General features: G+C 40.1%; 1 protein-coding gene across 6 annotated transcripts in view; it reads left to right on the top strand.

The window, feature by feature from the left end:
• Nucleotides 1-21455, top strand: part of LOC114026076 (paralemmin-2-like) — a 508213-nt gene that overhangs the window by 463931 nt on the left and 22827 nt on the right. For all 6 annotated transcript variants that reach the window (XM_027839691.1, XM_027839690.1, XM_027839692.1 and 3 more), the window contains one exon: nucleotides 1844-4238. In XM_027839691.1, the coding sequence (XP_027695492.1) occupies nucleotides 1844-4238 (2395 nt within the window). The remainder of the gene's footprint in view (nucleotides 1-1843; nucleotides 4239-21455) is intronic.

Here is a 21455-nt window from a genome sequence, read left to right as displayed (position 1 = left end):
TGTAGCTACACAATGGGATGTACTTTTCCAGATATGAACATTTCAATATAAATTTGTTTTGCTTGACTATGTTTTTGCTATAATGCAGGCATATTTTTTTTTAGCAGGGGGTGGGGAAGAGTAAAAGGGGTAGTGATTATGATACAAAAAAACAGGGGGTGTGGGGGAATGAAGAAAAGCATACCAGTGAACTCTTTAAAAAATACATAGAGGTGACCCAAGGTAGGGAGGGGGGAAGGACGCAAACAAGCTGGGCACTGTTGGCACTACCACATTAAATTTATTGTATGTTAAATAATAATAATAGAGATAGACATTTATGTAGCACTTTACAAATATCTTATTTGATTCTCACAACAACCATGGGAGGTAGATATCACCTTCATTTTACAGACTAAGAAACAAGTGAAGTGACTTCCCTAGTGTTAGACAAGTAAACATACCAACTCCGCCATTTCTTAGGAAGGAGACACAGGAGGGCTTCTTGCACGTCTCTCACTAGCAGGTTCACTTTTGATCCGGTCAGACAGGAAGACAGGAATAGAGTCATAATAAGGGGTTAAATAAGCTTACATTATTCTAGTTTAGTGTTCTCAAAGGGAGTTTGCTGATAATGGGAGCACCAGCTCCTACAGCATTCCCTAACAATCCTTCTCACAGGGACCGACGTGAAGGGGGAGCAATAACCCCTCCATCTCGATGGGGTCAATTAAGACAAGCACAACTTGTGCACTTTCCTCAAGCCTCAATGGGGGCCAGCTGAGGCAAACACACAGATTCCCCCTCCCAAGCCTTGATGGGGGCCAGTCAAGGCATGCACAGCATTCCAGCTTGTGGGGTCCCCCACTCCACTGACCAGTGCCCACTTACTTTATAGGGCAACAGACAAAGAAGGCATCTTGCCAACATTAAGCTCACAGGTTAACTTTAATAATATCATCACGACCTAGCACTGCGCAAGCGTGGTAGAGATGTTTTCAACAGTAATTTGTGGGAAATATCATCTAGGATCCTGGAACTATTATCTAAAAAGAATAACAAAATCCTCCTTACACACACTAAAATTCACCTTACTTACACCCAAACCAATAAGTGATTTGAACCCAGGTCCAGCACTATTCTACTGTGTCACTTAACTGTCTCTATTAAAAGGAATAAGGTATATGTAGTATATTTGTGGCTTCTTGTACATGGTGTAGTTTTCTGGCTTTCTATGTGTATCTAAATGTTGGTGTTTATTCAGAAAAAGAAAAGATTTCTTAAAGAAATATCTACTCTAGAATCATATATTTAGAATTGAAAAGAGCTTAGAGAGCTCATCTAATCCAAACTCCTCACTTCAGAGATAAGCAAATTGAGGACTAGAGAGATTGAGTGAGTCCCCCAGAGCCCCAAGGATAGTAAGTGCCAGGGCAGTGTTTGAACCCAGGCCTTCTAACTCAAAATCCAGCAATCTTTCCCTTGCTTCACACTAAATTTCCTTCAACTGAAACATTAGCTCTTTAACCAATAAACTATTACATTAGTTAATTAACTAATATTAACCAAATTAGTTAATAACAAACTACTGTTAATAATATTTAAACCATGAGACTATTTGAAAGCTATTCAATTCAAGTCTTAGATCTAATATATATAATTCATGTACATGAAACACTGGATTTTATTTATATCTCAAATATATCTATTTTCCTACAGAAAGCAAAAAATAGGGATGACTGAAAGATTAAAAGGAGAAAAATGGTCTGGCCATTTCAGTAGCTCTTCTACAAAATTATTTGGCATAGTCAGATAATGCAGGCATCTCATTCAGGCTTTTCTTTCTCTTTTCTCTTTATTTTAGAAACCTCACAAGCTTCTTGAGGATGACATCAGATTGACAAAAGGTGGAGATCACTATAGTGCCAATCTGCTGGAACCTCCCGCCAGCATTCTTCCCCCCAGCAACAAGAACATGGAAATTGAAATCCCCATTGCAGAATGTAAAAGTGTCTCTGGGGTTTCTTCAGCATCGCATTCCATGGACAGTTCCTCCCCTTTTTATTCGCCTCATAATGGCCTCATCTCAGACCACCATGAATCCCTGGATAATGAGGTGGCTAGAGAGATCCAGTATCTAGATGAAGTGTTAGAGGCCAATTGTTATGACTCTGCTGCTGATGTGACTTACAACGGGACATCTTCACCAGAGCCTGGCGTGACCATCACCGTAGGCAGCCCAGGTCCATCTGTTCACACCACAAACCACATAGAACCCACTGAGAGGGAAGCAGTACTCATTGTTGGCAGGCAGCCTCCTCCTCTCATCGAGCTGAGCCAGGGTGAAATCATGGCAGAGACCTTCAGAGCAAACGGTCACTCTCCAGATGGGCAGAGGGAGGTGCTTGGGGATGGCCTTCATGCCCCTGTGAGCCCCAGTTCTTCAACCAGTTCAAAGGGGTCTTTCCGAGATGGAGAGACCACTCTCACCACTCTGAAGAAAGAAGCGAAATTTGAATTGCGTGCCTTCCATGAGGATAAGAAGCCATCCAGACTTTTTGAAGATGACAGCAGCGAGAAGGAAACATATAGGGTCCGAAAAGTAAGGCCATCAGAGGAGATGCTGGAGCTAGAAAAAGAGAGGCGAGAACTAATCCGGAGTCAAGCAGTGAAAAAAAATCCTGCTATTGCAGCCAAATGGTGGAACCCACCCCAGGAGAAGACCCTAGAGGAGCAACTGGACGATGAGCCACTAGAGTCACATAAAAAGTATAAGGAACGCAAGGAGAGGAGGCAGCAGCAGCAGCAACAGCAGCTGCCACCACAGTCTTCTCCAATTCCAACCTCCCCTAAACAGACAGTATGCCCTTTTGAACTTCTAGACCCATCCAGTGGTCTGAAGGAGGATATTGTCACAGAGCAAATAGATTTCTCTGCTGCGAGGAAGCAGTTTCAGTTGATGGAGAATTCCAGGCAAGCAGGAGCCAGGGGCCAGGGAGCACCCAGACTGTTTTCCATCAAACCGTTTTATAGACCTTTGGGTTCCAGCTACTCAGATAAGCCGTCCACCATCACAAGACCAGTTTCAGTTGTGGGGCGGATGGAGGATGATGGAATATCTGCAGCTAAGGGACAGAAGAGCTCCTGTGTTCCAGAGAACCAGCTTTTAGGAGGCCAGAACAGTACAGTTAACCCAGAAAAGGAATCCCCCTGTATTGATGCTTCAAAACATGTGCCGTCAGCCAAGCTGTGGGCAGAGGAGGGTGAGTTTACAAGTGCCCGGGCTGTCTTCACAATGGTGAAGGATGAGGACCCTGGCATCTTAGATCCATTTACGAGGTCAGTTTATGTCTCTTCTCCCCCAGAGGAGCTGGACTCCGGTTTGGAGGAGCTGTCAGTGAGGTCTCAGGGCACCACAGTGCTGGAAACCCTGTCCAATGACTTCAGCATGGACAACCTCAGTGACAGCGGTGCATCCAATGAGACAATGAATGCCCTCCAGGAAAACTCCTTGACAGATTTTTCTTTGCCCCAGACCCCCCAGACTGATATGCCCTCTGAGGGACGAGCCGAAGGAGTGTCCAAGTCATTCAGCGACCATGGTTTCTACTCCCCATCTTCTATGCTCGGGGATTCTCTGCTTGCGGATGACCCACTGGAATATCATGCTGGTCTTCTGGTGCAGAATGCCATCCAACAAGCCATTGCTGAGCAGGCTGACAGAGTGGTTTCCAAAGCAAACAAGGACCCAGCTGAACAAAAGACTTGCCCAGGGGAAGCCCAGGACAAAGTTGGGGCAGTGGCTCCCAGCTCAGATAAGCCTCAGAGCACATTTAAACCACCTCAAGTGTCTTCTCCTGTTCAAGAAAAAAGAGATGTGTTACCAAAGATAACGACAGCTGAAGACAGAGAACTCAGGGAAGAGATGGCTCCCCAACAATTCCCCGTCGTTCATCCAGTTCGCATTGAGGAGAGCAGGCCAGAAGGTAGCTACTTTAGCAAGTATTCAGAGGCAGCTGAGCTGAGGAGTACAGCTTCCCTCTTGGCCACTCAAGAATCAGAGGTGACGGTGGGACCCTTTAAGCTAAGGTCAAGGAAGCAGAGGACTTTGTCCATGATAGAAGAAGAGATCCGAGCCGCCCAGGAGAGAGAAGAGGAACTGAAGAGGCAGAGGCAAGTCGTACAGACAACACAGAGCCCCAGAGTGAAGAATGCCCCTGCTCTGCCCTCCAGAGCAGTATGCTACAAAACAGCACCCGGTAAGTGTCTTGAAGTAGACTATGGAAAGGGATTTTTAAAAAGTCATTTATTAAGCACATACAGTGAGTTAAATAATGTGCTAACTAGGAATACAAATAAAAAAGCTAAATATCCCAGATCTCAGCTTACACTTAATGAAAAGAGAGAGAAGAGAGTTCAGATGCAGGGTGGATGCAAAGGCCCTTCACGGGGTGGCAGCAGGGCTGATGGCAGTGGGTCTGAGCATCTATGTCTGTCCTGCAGCCAAGGCCCACATTCCTTGGGAAAGGGAGATCCTTGGGACATGAGCAGGAGGTGGGTTAGGGAAATCTGACGGAAGGAGTGTTGTACTCGTTACCATCTGTTACCCCTTGAGGCTGAGGCTGTTGATGGGAAGGAGTCCCACACTGGACAAGTGGTCTCCATTAGAATGAAGAAAGCTTGATTCCATTTTAAGCTTTCTTTTAAAATAGTCTCCATTGCTTTTTGATAGAAGATAAAATGCTAGCAAGAATACATCCTTTAATATTCACTTACTCTAAGATTGGTTCTTATCAACCCAATTACTTCAAGATTTGTTCTTATCAATCATTGTAAGCTCATGCTTACACACCCTCTGCACAAGAAAATAGATTCTTGACTCTGTAAAAAGCAAACTTGAAGAGTTGTGTGGGATAAAATAGCATTCTTTCCAATCTGTTGTTTGTGTCTCATGTGACTTGCTTTGGTTCATTGTCCTTTTTATCCTAAGGTGCTGTTATTTGTATGCATTAGTGTTAAGTGATGAATGAGAGGGACCTACAGTCCAGACCACGGATTGTGTGTGAAGGGATGCTGTGGTTAATGACCTTTCCCCAGGTGACCATAGCTCTATTTCCTGGATACTGGTTAAAGTTTAACCCAACCTATTTTAGATTTCACACCATCACTTTCTAGCCATAATTATGTTTCAGTACATCACATTGATTTTGGTATGTGATGGAGCATTTTTTCTGTACATCTTGTGAGAATATGTCTATCTTTATATTACCATAAAGAAATCACTTTCACATATGGAGATCATCTAATTACTTTTTATGAACGGTGTTAAAAAATGATTTGAGATGGATAAGATGAAAATTCCCATGGATAACCAGAGCTCCTCAGTCTTTCTGGAACATTTTGGATGGCCATTGACGTTGATTGTAATTGTTTATTTGTTGATGACTTTTTCCCCAAAATCTGAATATAACAGCCATTGCAGGTTCATACATTATACTTGTGTAATAGTGTAAAATAAGTGTGATTGTACTTTATAGGCCTTTTGTTTGGTTCAGCTTTCGGTGCTGTCTTACCTCTCCCAGGCCAATAAAAGACATGAGGACTTTCTTGATAGAGTTTTCTAATGTCTTAACCTAGAAATATATAATAAATAGCTTAATTCAGGAAGGATGATTGACTAGGTATCAAATTGACAGGTATGGACACAGGAGGGCAGCTAGGTTGCACAGTGGATAGAATTCTGGGCCTGAAGTCAGGAAGACACATCTTCCTGAATTCAAATCTGGCCTCAGACACTTACTAGCTTTATGACCCTGGGCAAGTCACTTCACACTGTTTGCCTTAGTTTCCTCATCTGTAAAATGAGCTAGAGAAGGAAATGGCAAACTACTCCAGTGTCTTTAGAGAAAACTCTAGAGTCATGAAGGGTCATACATGACTGAATTGACTCAACAATAACTACAATAAGGTGGAGATGGGATGGTATAGTGTAGAGCCCACTGAATTTGAAATTAGAGCATCTGATTTGAAATCTGGGACCTGCTACTCTTCAACTTTAGAGAAGTCAGCATCAAATTCCTCATCTAAAAAGGGGGATGATAATAATTCCAGTTTGCCTCACTAGGTCTTTGTTGAGGATTAAATAACATGCTGTGTGTAATGCACTTTGTAAATTATAGTGCACCTTGTGAATGTGAACTGTTTTTGTTATAGACACTTAGTTTTCATTGCCAAGTTGATGACCATCCATCCTGCTGCATTCACATTGCAAAATGATGCCTAATTGGGCATGCCTATCAGATTATAAACTTCACTAATAGTATCACCCACACACGTTATCTTCTTTTTAAAGCAGATTTTTATTGCTATCTCTTGTTTTTGTATCACCTACCTCTCCACTTATAGCTTACTCCCTCACCCTCCAAAATAGCCATCCCTCATAACAAAGAACTAGAAAAAAATCAGGAAAACCATTCAATACATTGAGACACTCTGATGTTGTACACATTTTGGGGGAGGGAAGAGACTGCCTCCCTATCTCAGTGAGACTGGAAGTGCTACTCAGAGGCTAACCTCATTGCTAATCTTTGGGCAGCCGGGTACCCACTCCACCCCTACTAGATTCCTAACTAAGTTGGGGTAGTGCCTAACTTAGTGTGGAAATCCAGTCAGCTTTAAGCCTATTACAGCTTAGAACTTCTGAATCCAGGTGATTTCTCAACCTCAGCTTCCCCATTAGCAGGGACTGACTACAGGTACACACCACCATGCCCTGTAACACAGTGTAGTGTTTATCTCTAGCACCTACAACATGGAAAATCTTCTCAAGGTCTTGCACTCTTGTTCCCTTTTGCATCATGGTTCAGTAGCACAAAATGTGTCAAATAAAACTAGATGCATTTTGCGGTTCTATTGAAGTCAGTGATGGCAAACAAATGAAAGAAAACTTACTGGCAAGAACTTCAGTCACAGACTTGGAAGGGACCTCAGAGTTGATCCTAGTGCAACCTCAGCTAAACAGGAATCCTCTCTACCCTATCTTACACACATGATCAGGCAGCCCATTTCACAATGGGATTGTAGTTGCTGTTCAGTTTTTCAGTCGTGTCTGCCTCTTTGTGACCCCAGTTGGGGTTTTCTTGGCAGAGAGACTAGAGTAGTTTGTGATTTCCTTCTCCAGCTTATTTTACAGATGAGGAAACTGAGGCAGACAGGTTGAAGTGATTTGCCCAGGGTCACATGGCTAATAAATGTCTGAGGCCATATTTGAACTCAGGTCTTCCTGATTCTGACTCTATCCACTCTGCCACCTGGCTGCCCCTTACCGCTATCTCTCTGCCAAGAGGTGGGAGTCACACTTCAGCATTGTTTCTCTGATCATTATTTCCACATAACTTCTCTTCACATATGAGATAGCTAAAATCATCATCCCTGCTAAAATCTCTTTTCCAGGCTAAAGTTCATTCATCTGATCCTTATGCGGGATGGTCCCAAAGACCCTTATCACAGCCTTTTTTTTTTTGACTTGTCCCATTAACAGTGTCCTTTCTAAAATGTGGTGCCCAGAACTGAACCTACCATTGTAGATCTACACAGTCTGATTAGTGCTGAATGGAGTAGACATTTCGGACACTATTTTTCTCTCAGTGACGCAGAAGATCATATTTACTCTTCTGGCTTCCACATCACATGGTTGGCTCATATTTAGCTTACAGACCAACAAAAATCTTTTTTGCACAGAAGCAGTTGTTTAGCTGTAGTTCTCGCCATATTGCATTTGTACAGTGGGTCCTTCTCTCCGGTTCTCAAGGAATTCAGTACCAACCTCATGCCCTTCACCACTGTCCCTTATACTAACAGCCTTCAGCACACATGCTGATATTCCCTCAGACTTCCCAGCTAATCAACTTCCTCAGCTCCCAGTGACCCTTCTCTTTCACTCCACCAGCCATTCACAAAGGTGGTCACATACTTGATTCTACCATCGCCTAGAAATGTTCTCCATCTTTGAATAAGAACTCTGAATATCCTGTGTCTGAGCGTAACCTCCTATCATTTCATCTCTTTTGTGCCCCATTCCTCCTTAGCCTGTTCTGTTCTTCATCTTCGCTGGCTCCCCCTATTATTGCTCTAGTAGACCATCACCCTTCTCTGCTTCATTTTTCCTCCCTTAACACAGTAGTTAAGTAACTAGCATATCCTGTCCTCTACCCTCAAGTCCCTTGCTCCTTTGACTATTTTCACTCATGACTTGCTAAAATCTAACCTTTGTTTCCTCCACTGTTGATCCACTCTTCTTTCCTAGTTATGTATTCCTGAACCATGCTGGAAGAAGACACATAACTGTACTGAGTCTGCTACAACTTTATATTATGTAGATGTCATTACAGCAAGACAGTACTTTTATTCTTATATGTGTTGAGACATTATACATAGAAGCTGTTTCAAACTTCCTCTTCTCTCTTTAAGCCTCCCATGCCACCACCCTATGCAGAGCACCTCACTTCATACTTGACAGAAACTCCTCCTGTTCTGTGCCTCAAGACCCCTTGATATTATCCCCCATTCTGTCTTCCTTTATTCCATACTTTACTCCATAAAAAAATGGCCTTTCTTACAAAAGCCAACCCCTCCAGGTGATCCTGTCTTCTGGCTTATTGTTATTCAGCTATCTTTCCCCCTCTCTCTCTCTAAGCTTCAGTCTTTCCCAGCATACTGGCTCGTTCCCTGCTGTCTGCAAACATGCCAGCATCTTCCTTATCCTTACTGAGATCTTCATTTGACCCTACCATCCCCTCCTCCTATTGACAACCAAACTCTGACAAAATACACTCCATCCTCATTGTGTCCACTTCCTCTACTCTTGCTTGTCAACCCGTTACTTTCCTACTTTTGACCTCACCAGTCAACTGAAACTGCACTCCTCAAAGATATTGGCAGTCTCTTAATTGTCAAATGCAGTGACCTTTGCTCAGCCCTTATCCTTCCATGTTAGAGCTGGAAAGGACTGCAAAGACCATTCAATCCAATTTCTTCATTTTACCGTGGAGGAAACCGAGGCCCAGGGAAGCTCAGCATCTTGCCCAAAGCCAGATGGCTAATGACTGACTACCTTCTGATTTTGTATATTCTCTCCTTTCTGTATTTTATGACATTGCTTTCTGTTGGTTCCCATCTTCTCTTGGATCATCATTGTTATTCCACCTCCTTACTTCGGGTGTGCTCCAGAACTGTCCCAGGCACTCTCTCTTTCAACAGTTTGATCAGCTTCCATAGGCCCAAGTATGATCTCTTTGCAGATGACTCCCAGATCTCTATATTCTAACTCTAGCCTCTCTTCTGAGGTCCAGGCCTGTATTACCAACTGTTAGACATTTCCAACTGGATGTCCCCAGACACCTCAAAGTCATTATCTTTCCTAAACCTATTCGTCTTTCAAAGACACTTCTAGTCCCCTAAGTTTTCAAATTCACAGTCATGCTTAACTCTTCATTCTCCCTCACTCTGCCCCCCCCCATGTTCACTCAGTGGCTAAGACTTGCCACTTTCACCTGTGCAACATGTCTTGTATTCATCCCTTTCTCTCCAATAATGCTGCTGTCATCCTTTTGATTTTCATCACCTCTCACCTGGAATGTTGGAGTAGTCTCCCTGCCTCCAGCTTTAATTCATTCTTCAGACAGCTCTCAAAGTGATAGTCCTAAAATACAGGTCTGATCATGTCACGCACCCCTTCTCCCTCAGGTAGTTGTTTTTGTTTGGCATTCAGTGCCTTTCACAAAGTGGCTTTAGTGTACCTTTTCATTCCTACTACACATAACACCCCACCCAGTTTCAGCTAAACTGGCACATTTGATGTTCCTCATACAGGACCTTTAATATTTCACCTCGTTATCTCTTAGAAGCCCTGGCTGCCTTCGAAATCTAGGTTAAGAGCTATATTCTACATTAGACCTTTCCTGATTCCCCCATCAGCTCTTGGTGTTTCCCCCACCACCACTGAAAATACCTTGTATTTTGTATATATTTTACATTTGTTTATATATGTACATGTTGTTTCCCTAAGAAGAATATAAGTTCCTTGAGGGGGAAGAAATGTTTCATTTTTGTCTTTATAAGCACTAGCATATAGCACAGTTTCTGACGCATATGGTAGTGCTTAATAAATGCTAGTTGATTCTTTTATCTATGCATTAATTCAAATCATTGGTTAATATTGAAAGACACGTGGCCCAGAAGAAATCCATGGTGCGATTCCTTAGCAGCGTCCCTTTAATTTGACCCATTAATGACTCCATCTTGGTCTAGTGTCATTCAACCAGTACTAAATATGTCTAGTTTACAGCTCTTCATCTTGTCCTTGTGGATAGCAGTTAGAGACATTTCCATGGCATTCCATGTTCTGCCAGTCTAACAAACCCATAAAAAAAAGGAAATGATGGTCTGGCATGAACTCTTCTTAATGAAGCTATGCTGGCTTCCAGTGATCACCATTTCCCTTTCTAAGGGTTCACAAACCAACTCTTTGATGCTATGTTATGGAATTTCATCAGGAATTGAAGTCAAGCTTTCTGGCCTCTTAGCTACCAGATTCTACTCACTTACCTCTTTTGAAAATTAAGACATTTGTCTGTCTCCGAACCAGTAGCTCTTCTCCTGCTTGCTGTGACTTTTTGGACATCAGTGCTGTCAGGGTCCATATCTGCCAATTTTTTCAGGATCCCTGTACTTTTCATTCCTCCAGGTCCTCACCTACTCATTTACCTTAATTTCAACCATTTTTTTTTTCTATGCTTGACAGTCTGAAGAGCATTCTTGTCAGTTAAAATGAAAGCACAGTGAGTTGAATAATTATGCGTTCTGTCCATTATCCTGAACTTGTTTATCTTTAGCAGTAAAGGTCCTATACCTTCTTTGATCTCTCTCTTTCTTTCTTGTCAGTATAGCTTTTTTTTTTTAAAGTTCTTTTTGTTGCCCTTTGCATTTCTCACCCCTTTTAACTTCTTTGGAGCTTTAGCATTATTGCTTGTCTTTTTTTTTTGTTTGTTTTAAACAGATCCATGTCACATTTTGAAATTCACCTTTGATTACATGCCTTTGTTTCTATTCTCTGTTCATGTCTCTTCAAAATCCAAGTTGTCCTTATGCATCCACATCAGACTCTGGACAGCTACATTTTTCTTCCATGTTTGCAATAGTTTATTTCTGTCGTTCAAACCCTGTTCCTTACAGCTTCCTATCTCCCATGGAATGGCTTCTGGTTTAGATTGTGTACACACACACACACACACACACACACACATACACACACACACACAATATATATATATGTTTGTGTATGTATATGTGCATACAAACACGTGTGCATATATACCTACATACATATACATGCACACACAGAGGTGTACGTGTATATGCCTGTATATGTACACACATCCACCTGTATGCACGTATGCACATAAAAAATTTCTCTTAACCTTTTGAAATCCCATTCCAGATTCTAGGGAATATGCCATTCTATACCCAATTTTCCTTTCCTCCCTTACTAATTGTAAGATAGAGTGGTTGGTCCTTTCCTCCCAAGATTCCCATCATTTCTGCTTAAGCAACTAATCTCACCTTTGTTCAGAATTAGGTCCAAAATAGAAAAAACTCCCCTTCTTGCTTCCTCAGCCTTTTGAAAAATTGAACTTATAATTAAGGCAACTCAATAATTTATCAACTTCCCCACTTTTTGGCAAAGACAAAACTCCCACAAAAAATTTCACGTAGTTGAAATCGTCTTTTACTACCCGATCACTACACCATGTCAGGCTGTTTCCTCTACTTGTTGTTTATTTCCTCCTCTTGTCCAGATCATTTATAAGTACATCCTGATGACAATATTGTTGCGTTTTCTTAATACTCACAAAAATTCTTTCCACCGTTTTTCTGGGTTTCCTCACATGACTATTCCATAATGCCTATGATATTCCACAATCCTTTTTATCTATTTTTCCCCTTTTCAATAAGGTGTACTCTTTTTTCCCAATTCAGTAAGCATTTATTAAGTGCCTACTAATGACAAGTCACTCTAATAAGCATTGTAGAGATAGAAAAACAAAATGAAAACCAAATCCTCACCCTCATAAAGCTTATACTTTTACCAAAATAGCCACCATATTCCATACTATTAGGTTGTTCATTCACCTTCTTATTTACCCATGCTTTGGGCAGTTTTTCAGATACATCTCTGAGAATATAGGCTACATTAAAGGTTTGTTAATGTATTATAGTCTCATTGTCCAAAAGTACTGTGATGATAATGTGCATAAGTCTTTAAATGTCATTTATCTTGCTTCATCATTAATAAGGACTTTTCAGCAAAAACAGGAAGTTAAAGATTAGGTTTTGGCAGTTTATAATTACCTTTTTTTTTTAGGAGGGATTCTTTAAAAAACTGATCAAATTTTTGAAAAAAAATATAAATGGAGAGAATTGAGGAATAAAAGTTTCATTAAAGTTAGTGCTTGAGACTTTCTAAATGGCTTTGTGTTTTGAGGAAGCTGACTGAAAAAGGACTGGTTTTAGTGTCATTGACTGGGAGAGCATCTGAAATGTGATTAGATGTCCTAGTTATACTTTCCAATTATAGGCTTGCTTAAAAAAAAATCCATTAGCTGGGTTAGCAGGTGTTTCAGCTGTCTTTTTTTTGGATAATAGTATATTCATTTCAGTGCTCATGCTGAAAAACATACTAGATGTTAAGCTCTCAGAAGTTTTGTCCAGTGAAAACGTTTCTCATTGGCACAGCGGATGGAGCACTGAGTTGGAATCAGACTTTTCATCATGAAGACTCATCTTTGTGAGTTCAAATCTGGCCTCAGACACTTGCTAGCTGTTTGATCCTGGGCAAGTCATTTACTTAACCCTGTTTATCGCAGTTTCTCATCTAAAAAATGAGCTGGAGAAGGAAATGGCAAACCATTCCAGTATCTTTGCCAAGAAAACACCAAAATGGAGTCACAGAGAGTCAGACATGACAACTGAACAACAAAAAAGATATAGCTATAGATTTTAGTAACCAAGAATTTTTTGCTTTTTCTTATTTTTTTTTAAGCATCATCATCATAAATAGTTAGCATTTAAATAGTGCTTCAAGCACTTTCTATATGTTATAGTATAGATCCTTATAACAACTGTATGAAGTAGGTGATATTAATATCCTGGTTGTACAGATGAGGAAATTGAGGCAGAAGTTAAGTGACTTGTCCACTAGCACAGTTAGTGTTTGAGTCAGAATTTGAACACAAGCTCTCTTGTTTCCAAGTGTACCCTTTGCCACCTAGTCGCTTGCATTTAACACAATAAAGTTTTGTGAAATTAAAACTTGCATAGTAGGCTCATCCTCTGTAGATAGTTGTAATTAATTTTTTTGGATAAGATAATTGTTATAATATACTCAAAATGTTCATGTATACTCAAAAAAGATCTGTGTCAGGGGCAGCTAGGTGGCGCAGTGGATAGAATACTAGCCCTGGAGTCAGTTCAAATGTGACCTCAAGACACTTGACACTTACTAGCTGTGTGACCCTGGGCAAGTCACTTAATCTCGTTGCCTAGCCAAAAAAAAAAAAAGATCTGTGTTCTCATTTGATGCAGGAATTCCCTCCAAAGAGGCCAAAGGATCACCCATGTATAGTTCAATAAGGCTTGCTAACTTGGATTTTTTCTCTGTCCATTTTCTTCTGAAAATGTCTCAATTATAATGGTTTGGGTTTGTTTTTTTTTTTCCAGAAAGATATTTGCTAAGGCAGATCTTCTCATTCATTTCATGATAAATTCACATCTCTAGTTAGGTTAGCTATATCCATGTACTATTTGAAACATCAACCCCTGCATATCTCTCTATCTTGAAAGCCCTTTTCTAATACCAGCAGAAAGAATCGTGCTTCTAGGGTAAAGTTCCTTCACAGCCTCATTGACGAGATCCCCTTATTAAAATAAAAGCCACTGCTCTTCTTATGAGTAGCACTCTCTAGAGTGAAAGGGATGGGCAAACAATGTTTATGGCTTTGTATAGAGGTCCTTGATTAAAATGGTAAAATATCCCAGGTGAGGATTGGGTTTAAGTAGAAAGGTTTTATCAGTGTTTAATAGTCAATTTGTGTATTTGCCAAATATCTACTGGAATCAAGGCACTTGACTTAGGTATAGAGGTTATCTTTTTTTTTTTTTTTTTTTTTGGTCTTTTTTTTTGTCTGCCTAATTTAATTGCCTCAGTTTTGTTTTTTGTTTTTTTCATCATTTTGACATTTGCAATGAGCCTGGCATAGACACTGTTTTCCCACTGCCCTTTTGCCTTGAAGTATTATAGTGAATTACAGAATTTTGACTAGGTGTGATGGGTTTGGTTCCAGTGACCTTGGATGGTCTTATATTATTTTCAGAGTTGAACTCAGTGCCTACAAATAGTTACTGACGAAACTGTTGTATATGTTTATGGGACCAAAGCCCATCATTTTCCATAGCAGTTGACTTTTCAGATTGAAAGGGAAGGGCGGTGGGCACATGGCAAAAGAGATAATTTAACAGTTAGAATTTCACTGTCTAGCCAGGATATTCCTACAAATCTTTTTTCCAAAACTTCATTCTTCATGAATAAGCTAATGCTTTCATTGTAAGAGGAATACCAGTTCCTGAAGTCTTTGAAAGAATAGGGCCCTTGTGTCAGATGAATCTATTCCCTAATCTTCAGGCAGAATGCAGAAAACTTTCTTTTAAGTTAACTGAATGTGTTTCTGAGCGTGGTGACACACATGCTCCACTGAACTCCTTAAGCGGTAGCTAGACTGCTCTGCCTTCTCATCTCTGCCTCTCAGAAACTCTGGCCTTCTGCAAGAGGCCCTTCCCGGTCTCCTGTAGCTGCTGATGTCTGCCCTCCAAGATGATCATTTATCTACTCTGCATGTAAGTAATTCAGGAGCCTCCCCTGACCTGCTAAACAAAGAAGCTCTCAAAAAGTTCAAAACCACTGAGGCATCTTATCAGAGTAAAACCACCAGTAATGGATCAACACCTCTTTCCTACTAGTGGGGAGTTTGATACAAGCTAGCTGTCACTTTCGCAGGATTGTCCCTCCTCCCACTAACATGAATTACTGCTTTGGGAAAGGGTACCCCCTCCCTGCATGGAACCAAACTCCATCCAGGATGCCAGCGAACTACCCTATATGCACCTTCTGTCGCTGCCCCTTCATTTTGTGGTTATCTTCCCTCAACAAAGCTTGCTTGATTTAATTTTGTTGTGTCTTCTGGGTTTCCTTGCACGAGACTTTGGTATTCTGACCTGCCTAAATTTTCACTAAGACACTGTATGTACTTGTGTGAATACATACATGTATGTTTCCTCCCTTTTGGAATCTAAGCTCACTGAAGGCGAGGATGTCTTTTTTTTTTCTTTATAGCTCCAGCACTTAGCTCTGTACCTGGTACATTATAAGCCTTTAATAAATACTTTCAGATTGGTTGATTAATTCTTCAGAAATAGGGAAAGTCAGAAGAGGGAAGGAAATTCTTGGTAAAATTAAATAAGTTTTGAAGATGTTGAGTTTGAGAAGGCCTCTGGTATATCCAGCCAGAAATATGCCAATAGGCTATCAAGGTTGAATGTATAGATCTGGGTGTCATCCACATAGACATGGTGGTAACTGATGAAGTCACCAAGTGAGGGAGTGTGCAGGAAACGAAAAGAATGCCCAGGACAAAGCCCTGGAGTATACACACAGTTACTGAGTATGACCAAGATGGCAGCCCATCAAAGAAGATTCAGGAAGAGCCACTCAGGGAACCCAGAGAGAAGTAGAATTGGATGCAAAAGACTGGATAACTACTTTTCAGGCATGTACTAGAAAGAATGCTGCTTTAGGTAGGATTGGAATAAATGGTCTCCTCTGTGCAGGATCCCATTAGCCTCTAGAAACAGAGGTTCTTAACCTTGTCTGTTTGCTGGATCCCTTTGGCAGTGTGGTGAAGCCTACTCAGAATTGTGTTTTTAAATATGTAAGATAAAATGTATAGATTACAAAGGAAACACCCTTCCTTTCATTCAGTATAACTGCATTATATTGAAATATGGTTAGCAAAATCTTTTTTTTTTTTTGAAACAAGTTTGTGAACTTTGAGGGTTAAGAACCTCTCTTCCAGAAGTACATTATGAAATCATGTTTTTAGTTTCAAAATAACAGGGCCAGAATTTTGCGATGGAATTTTGTTCAATAGCATTCATTCTGCTGCTGACAGAATTTTGTAAGATAACATTTCAGAGCAGAAGTGGACCATACTGTAACCCCAGCAGTGTGAAATGATTTGCTCAGGGTCAGTGGTTAAAGTTATCCAGGGAATTAGTATTATCCAAAACAAAAAATGTTTAGGGTCAAATAAGAGTGGGTAACTTTAATTACTTAAAGAGAATGAACAAAAGAAAAGAAAGCAAGCTATATGTCAATACCAGGAAAGGAAGACCCTCTAATGTCAGTCTGAAGACAGAATTAGTGGACATAAGGTGTAGTGGTCTTTATTGCTTTGTAAAAAAGTATCCACACTCTCACTTAATGAAGTTGTTTATTTTTTTGTTCTTAGTTCTCAGAGAAGACCAATGGTAGTGTCTTTACTTGCATGTGAATTGGATTTAAGTGAGGCAGAGCTACCCAAGGTCATCAGCCTGACTCTGTCCTCCAGGATCATGGAAGTCATTGCAGTGCAGTGTAGTTACATAGACACTTTCTAATGAAAAAAGCATTCCTGAAGAGCTCACTAACATTACAGGAACTGTGCTAAGCCCTTGAGGATGCAGATACAAGCAAATGAGAGGGGTAGGCACAATACCTAGAGGAGCCTGGATCACTCTCACTTGGTGTTAACCAATACCAAGCACACTCTCAGTTCTTTTCCATTGAAATTTTTAGGATAATAAGTTCAGCCACATGCCAAGAAGGGTACATATTCTTGAGCCAACGTAAGAAAAGTCAGAGTTGCTATTTGTATTGGAATTTTTACCCTGCTTCTGGTGAGAAGTGTGGTCCAGTTGAAACAAGGCCTGGTTGCCAGATGTCCCATCAGTGACTATGGGAAATCCCGGACAGGATGTGACTGAGTGGCTGATCCCCAGTGGCAGTAATTGCTGCCTCTTTCTTTCTCTGTGCTGCTTATGAATAAGCCTTCCTTGATCTTTTTTTGAATAAGCTATTACTTCACAAGGAGGGAAAAAAAGGGGTTTTAGCTGCTTTATTGGTGAATGAAAATCAAACACATCTGTATTTCATGAAAAGATCATTTCTTTATGGCTGTGAAGGTGAATTGCAAAGGTGATACATTTTTTTTTTTTTTTAACAAAACCTGTCTGTTGGAGGTGAGTGGTGGGGTGGGGCATAACAGTGACCTCAACCTGGCTTCTAGATTTACTCATTTACATGTAAGGATGTAAGGGAGGTTCCCCTTTATTCCTCCTGATGTGTATTTACAATGTACTCACACCCCATTAAAAAAAAAAAGCCTTTTAGAGTAAGATGGAAAAAAAAATACCTGTACAAAAGTGAAGGTCATTTAAAAAATGTGTGTTTATAAATCTAAGTAATGCTGCATTATGGGGAAAAAATTGAGATGAATAGTTTCACCAAGGCCCCTACTTCTCTGTCTCATTGTGGTGAGGTGGATACCCTAGGTTCTCAAAGATTACATCAAAGCCTTATCCTCAGAGATGATGTTTGAACAAATGGCTGTCTTTTTTTTTTTTTTGGTGAGGCAGTTGGGGTTAAGTGACTTGCTCAGGGTCACACAGCTAGTAAGTGTTATGTATCTGAGGCCAGACTTGAACTCAGGTCCTCCTGACTCCAGGGCTGGTGCTCTATCCCTGTGCCACCTAGCTGCCCCTATTTTTCTAAACCAGGTACTGAAAGGCATTCTTCATTTGAAACAGAAGTTCTTAACCTTTGGGAGGTTTGAAACAAAGATTCTTAACCTGGGAGTCCATGAACTTAAATGGAAAAAACATTGCACATATATTTTCACAAACCTCTACCTAAAATTCAGTGTTTCCTTCAATTATTTAAACACATTATTTTGAAAAAGAGTCCATGGGCTTCACCAGCCTGACAAAGAAGGATCAGTGGCTCCAAAAAAAGGGGTAAGAACTTCTAATTTGGAAGGTATAGGTGACTATAGAATAGTAGTTATCTTAGGCTTTATTTAGGATTTGTATTCCACTTATCTCCAAATATGATTTGAGACAATTCAGTATAATTATTAACAAAATCTGGTTTTCTGTTTTTTTATTTTTTTCAAATCCTGACACAGTTGAGTTCCCACTTAGGATAAGTATCTCTGACATATTTGTAGAAATGTGTTAATAAAACAATAAATTAATAATAGTCTATTATAATATAATTATAATTATATGTCAGTTTATATAATTATATAATGATAAACATAAAGCAAATAAAACAACCTCTGTTAAAAAAAAAAAAAGCCCACCACTATTAGCCACTTTTTACCTTTTTGGAGTTATGACCTTATTTTTTTTTCACCCAATATTACATTCCTTCAGGGGAATATTGTTCTTCATCACTTTGCTTACCCTTGGATTCAGTGTAGGAGAATGAGCTGGGCATTATTAGATTGTAAATCAGGAAATCTTGATTCACATACTAATTCAAGCTCTTCCACATGTTTGCTATTCAACCTTAAGCAGCTCAGCCCTTTTGGGGCTCAAGTTTCTTCATAAAATGGAACTAACAACACTTTCACAATTCATCTCATAGGGTATCAAGCTAGATAATGTATGTGAAGTACTTTGTCATTATCTCAAACTGCAGGTGGAATACTGATGGTTCCACAATAGTATCATTAATATATCATAATTGAACCCTGCCTCCAACTGTAACATCATGTGTCCCTGCTCTATCAGGCCAGTTACCTGAGATACAGGTTGTTACTATGAAATAAATTCTCATACTAGAAAATTACTTGTTTAATGTTATTTTTTTGTGGAACCAAATAATGACATGCTCCTTAAAACATTGTTATGATTAAAAAAAGATGTCACATAGCAGTCAAACCTACTGGTGATGATTCCCTGTTGCCTGGACCATCCTTGCCCAAATCATTTGATGACTCATCATTTTGAGACAACAAAAACTACCTAGAAAAAAGGACTTCTTCCTATCTGTTGTTTCTGTCTTGCTATATGGCTTCGAGGTTTAACAGAAAACCTGTGTCGTCCAGTGCAAACCTAAGGTCACTCCATGCCCACAATGTTACAGATTTTTATAGAAATTAAGGGAAAAACAGTAGGGAGGGGGAAGACATAGCAGAATTCAATTCAACATTTATTTAGCAACTGTTATATACACAGCACACTTTCTAGCACGTTTACTTTAATGGGCTTTTTTGTTTGATTTGGTGGGTTTTTTTTTTCTTTTGGAGTATGTTCTAGGTTTGTTTTGTTGGGTTTTCCCCATCGTGGTGGGTGGGTGATTTCTGCTTTCACTTGAAAAGATATTCAGAAAAAGTTCCCTTTCAAAGTAACCTCAAACACCATTTCTCTAATTTGTAGAGGTGCCAGATTTTTGGAACCCTGCTCAAAAAAATTGAATTGATTTTTGGAATTGAGACTTACTTTGTGAAACTTAACTGCATGCTACACAGTTCACACTTTTTTTTTTTTTTTTACTAAGGAAGAGGTTTTTTATTATGGAATCAGTGTTTCTAATGTGTTTCTACAAGTATAGTGAGAGCCACGGCTATTCACAACCCACATTTTGATCTTTTCCCCCTTGTGTGTGGGTAGCAACTGTACAATGGTGCTTTATAATGAATTGGGTCTCCTTTGGCATGAGGAAGTACTGACGTTTATTTTCCTTACACAGTCAGAGCACAGATTTGACACAAACCCGAGGGGAAATACAGTAACCTTGTAAAATGCCCAAGGATGGCAGAGGGAGGGCTTTCAGTTCCTCTGGAGCACCAGGGAACCACTATGGGAAAAGTATCATAGCCACAGTTTTGCCTCATCTGTCCCATCACAGAGAACAACTACAAAGCCATTCTTGGTAAGCTAGCAACCCATACCTATGATACCTTCAGACTCCATCCCATTTTTTTTTCTATGTGAAAGCAAAGACAAAACTCATGATATAAAGTGAGATGGAGGCAATTTGCCAGTGGAAAGGAAAGCCTTGCTGGACTTGGAGTCAGGAAAGACTTGGGTTCGAATCCTTCCTCCAAACCTTTTTTGGCATAAATAAGCAAGTCACTGTGGGCTTCAGTTTCCTCATCCTTAAAGTGGGAATATTATCATGGTTATTTAACACCACATTTATTGTGAGGACCAAAAAATATATTCTACATTAAGCACTTTCTAAGCCTAAAACATTATTAAATGTCAGCTATTATTATAAATTAACCAGCACACAGGCAAAGTCTTTTACATTGCCTCTTATATAGCAAAGGTCATTTCCATTCATTTTGCTGGTTGATGGAAGGTCAAGTCATATATAGTAAAGGCAGGTAGAGAACAATCCCATCCTGAAAATTATATTTCATACTAGTAAGGTATAAAGGTGAAAGTATCTTTTTTTTAAAACTAATTTGTATATTCTCCTAGTCCCCTTCTTTTTTCTTCTCTGTCTCATAGGATCTTAGATTTAGAGCTTAGAGAAGCCCCCAAATCCCTCTTTACAGATAAGGACCTGAGGTCCAGTGAGTTAGAATTTATCCATGGTCATACTGAGGTGAAATTTCATGAACCCAGGCTTTCCTGCTTCCAATCTGGCATTTAATCCACAATACCTTGCTTTCTTCCTACCTTTTATTTTACATTCCTCTGACATTTTATTCTCTGTCTCTTTACGTTTCTTGGTCTGAATGTCACAATCTCTGTCTCTCCCTCTCCATTCTTCCCTTTCCCTCCCTCCCTCACTTTCCTTTCTTCTCTCCACCTACCCTCTCTTTGAAGATTTTGATAGCAGAAGAGAAGCAAAGAGTAAGTAGGGAGATTTGAGAACCCTAGGCTCAAGCTTTAGAGTTAGAAGGGACCTTAAATTAAGCTCCAACTAGTCCAGCCCTCTGATTTTACAATTGAATGAACCGAGACCCAGTGAGGTTAACTTGCTCAAGGTCAAGCAGCCAGTACTTGCAGAGCCAAGATTTGAACATAGGTCTTCTGATTCTAAATTCATCATTTTCTCTATTGCACCACAGAAAAAAAGAAGAGACCATTATATGAGGAAATTCATGGTGGAATAACCTAGCAGAAACAACATGAGACCGACCAGTTAGTATAAATAAATTATCGTTGAAACTGTATCAGTATAGCAGTGGTCTCTGAGAGTTGAAATGAAACCCAGTGGCCTGAAGGTTGAGAAGTTTTTATGGGAAGAAGCTGTAACTGGGAGGAGGAGGAGGAGGAGGAGGAGGAGAGAGAGAGAGAGAGAGAGAGAG

This window comes from Vombatus ursinus, unplaced genomic scaffold (assembly GCF_900497805.2).
Source record: "Vombatus ursinus unplaced genomic scaffold, bare-nosed wombat genome assembly UNPS02014832.1, whole genome shotgun sequence".
In the NCBI taxonomy this organism is placed as follows: Eukaryota; Metazoa; Chordata; class Mammalia; order Diprotodontia; family Vombatidae; genus Vombatus; species Vombatus ursinus.
This window is presented reverse-complemented; position numbering and strand designations above follow the sequence as displayed.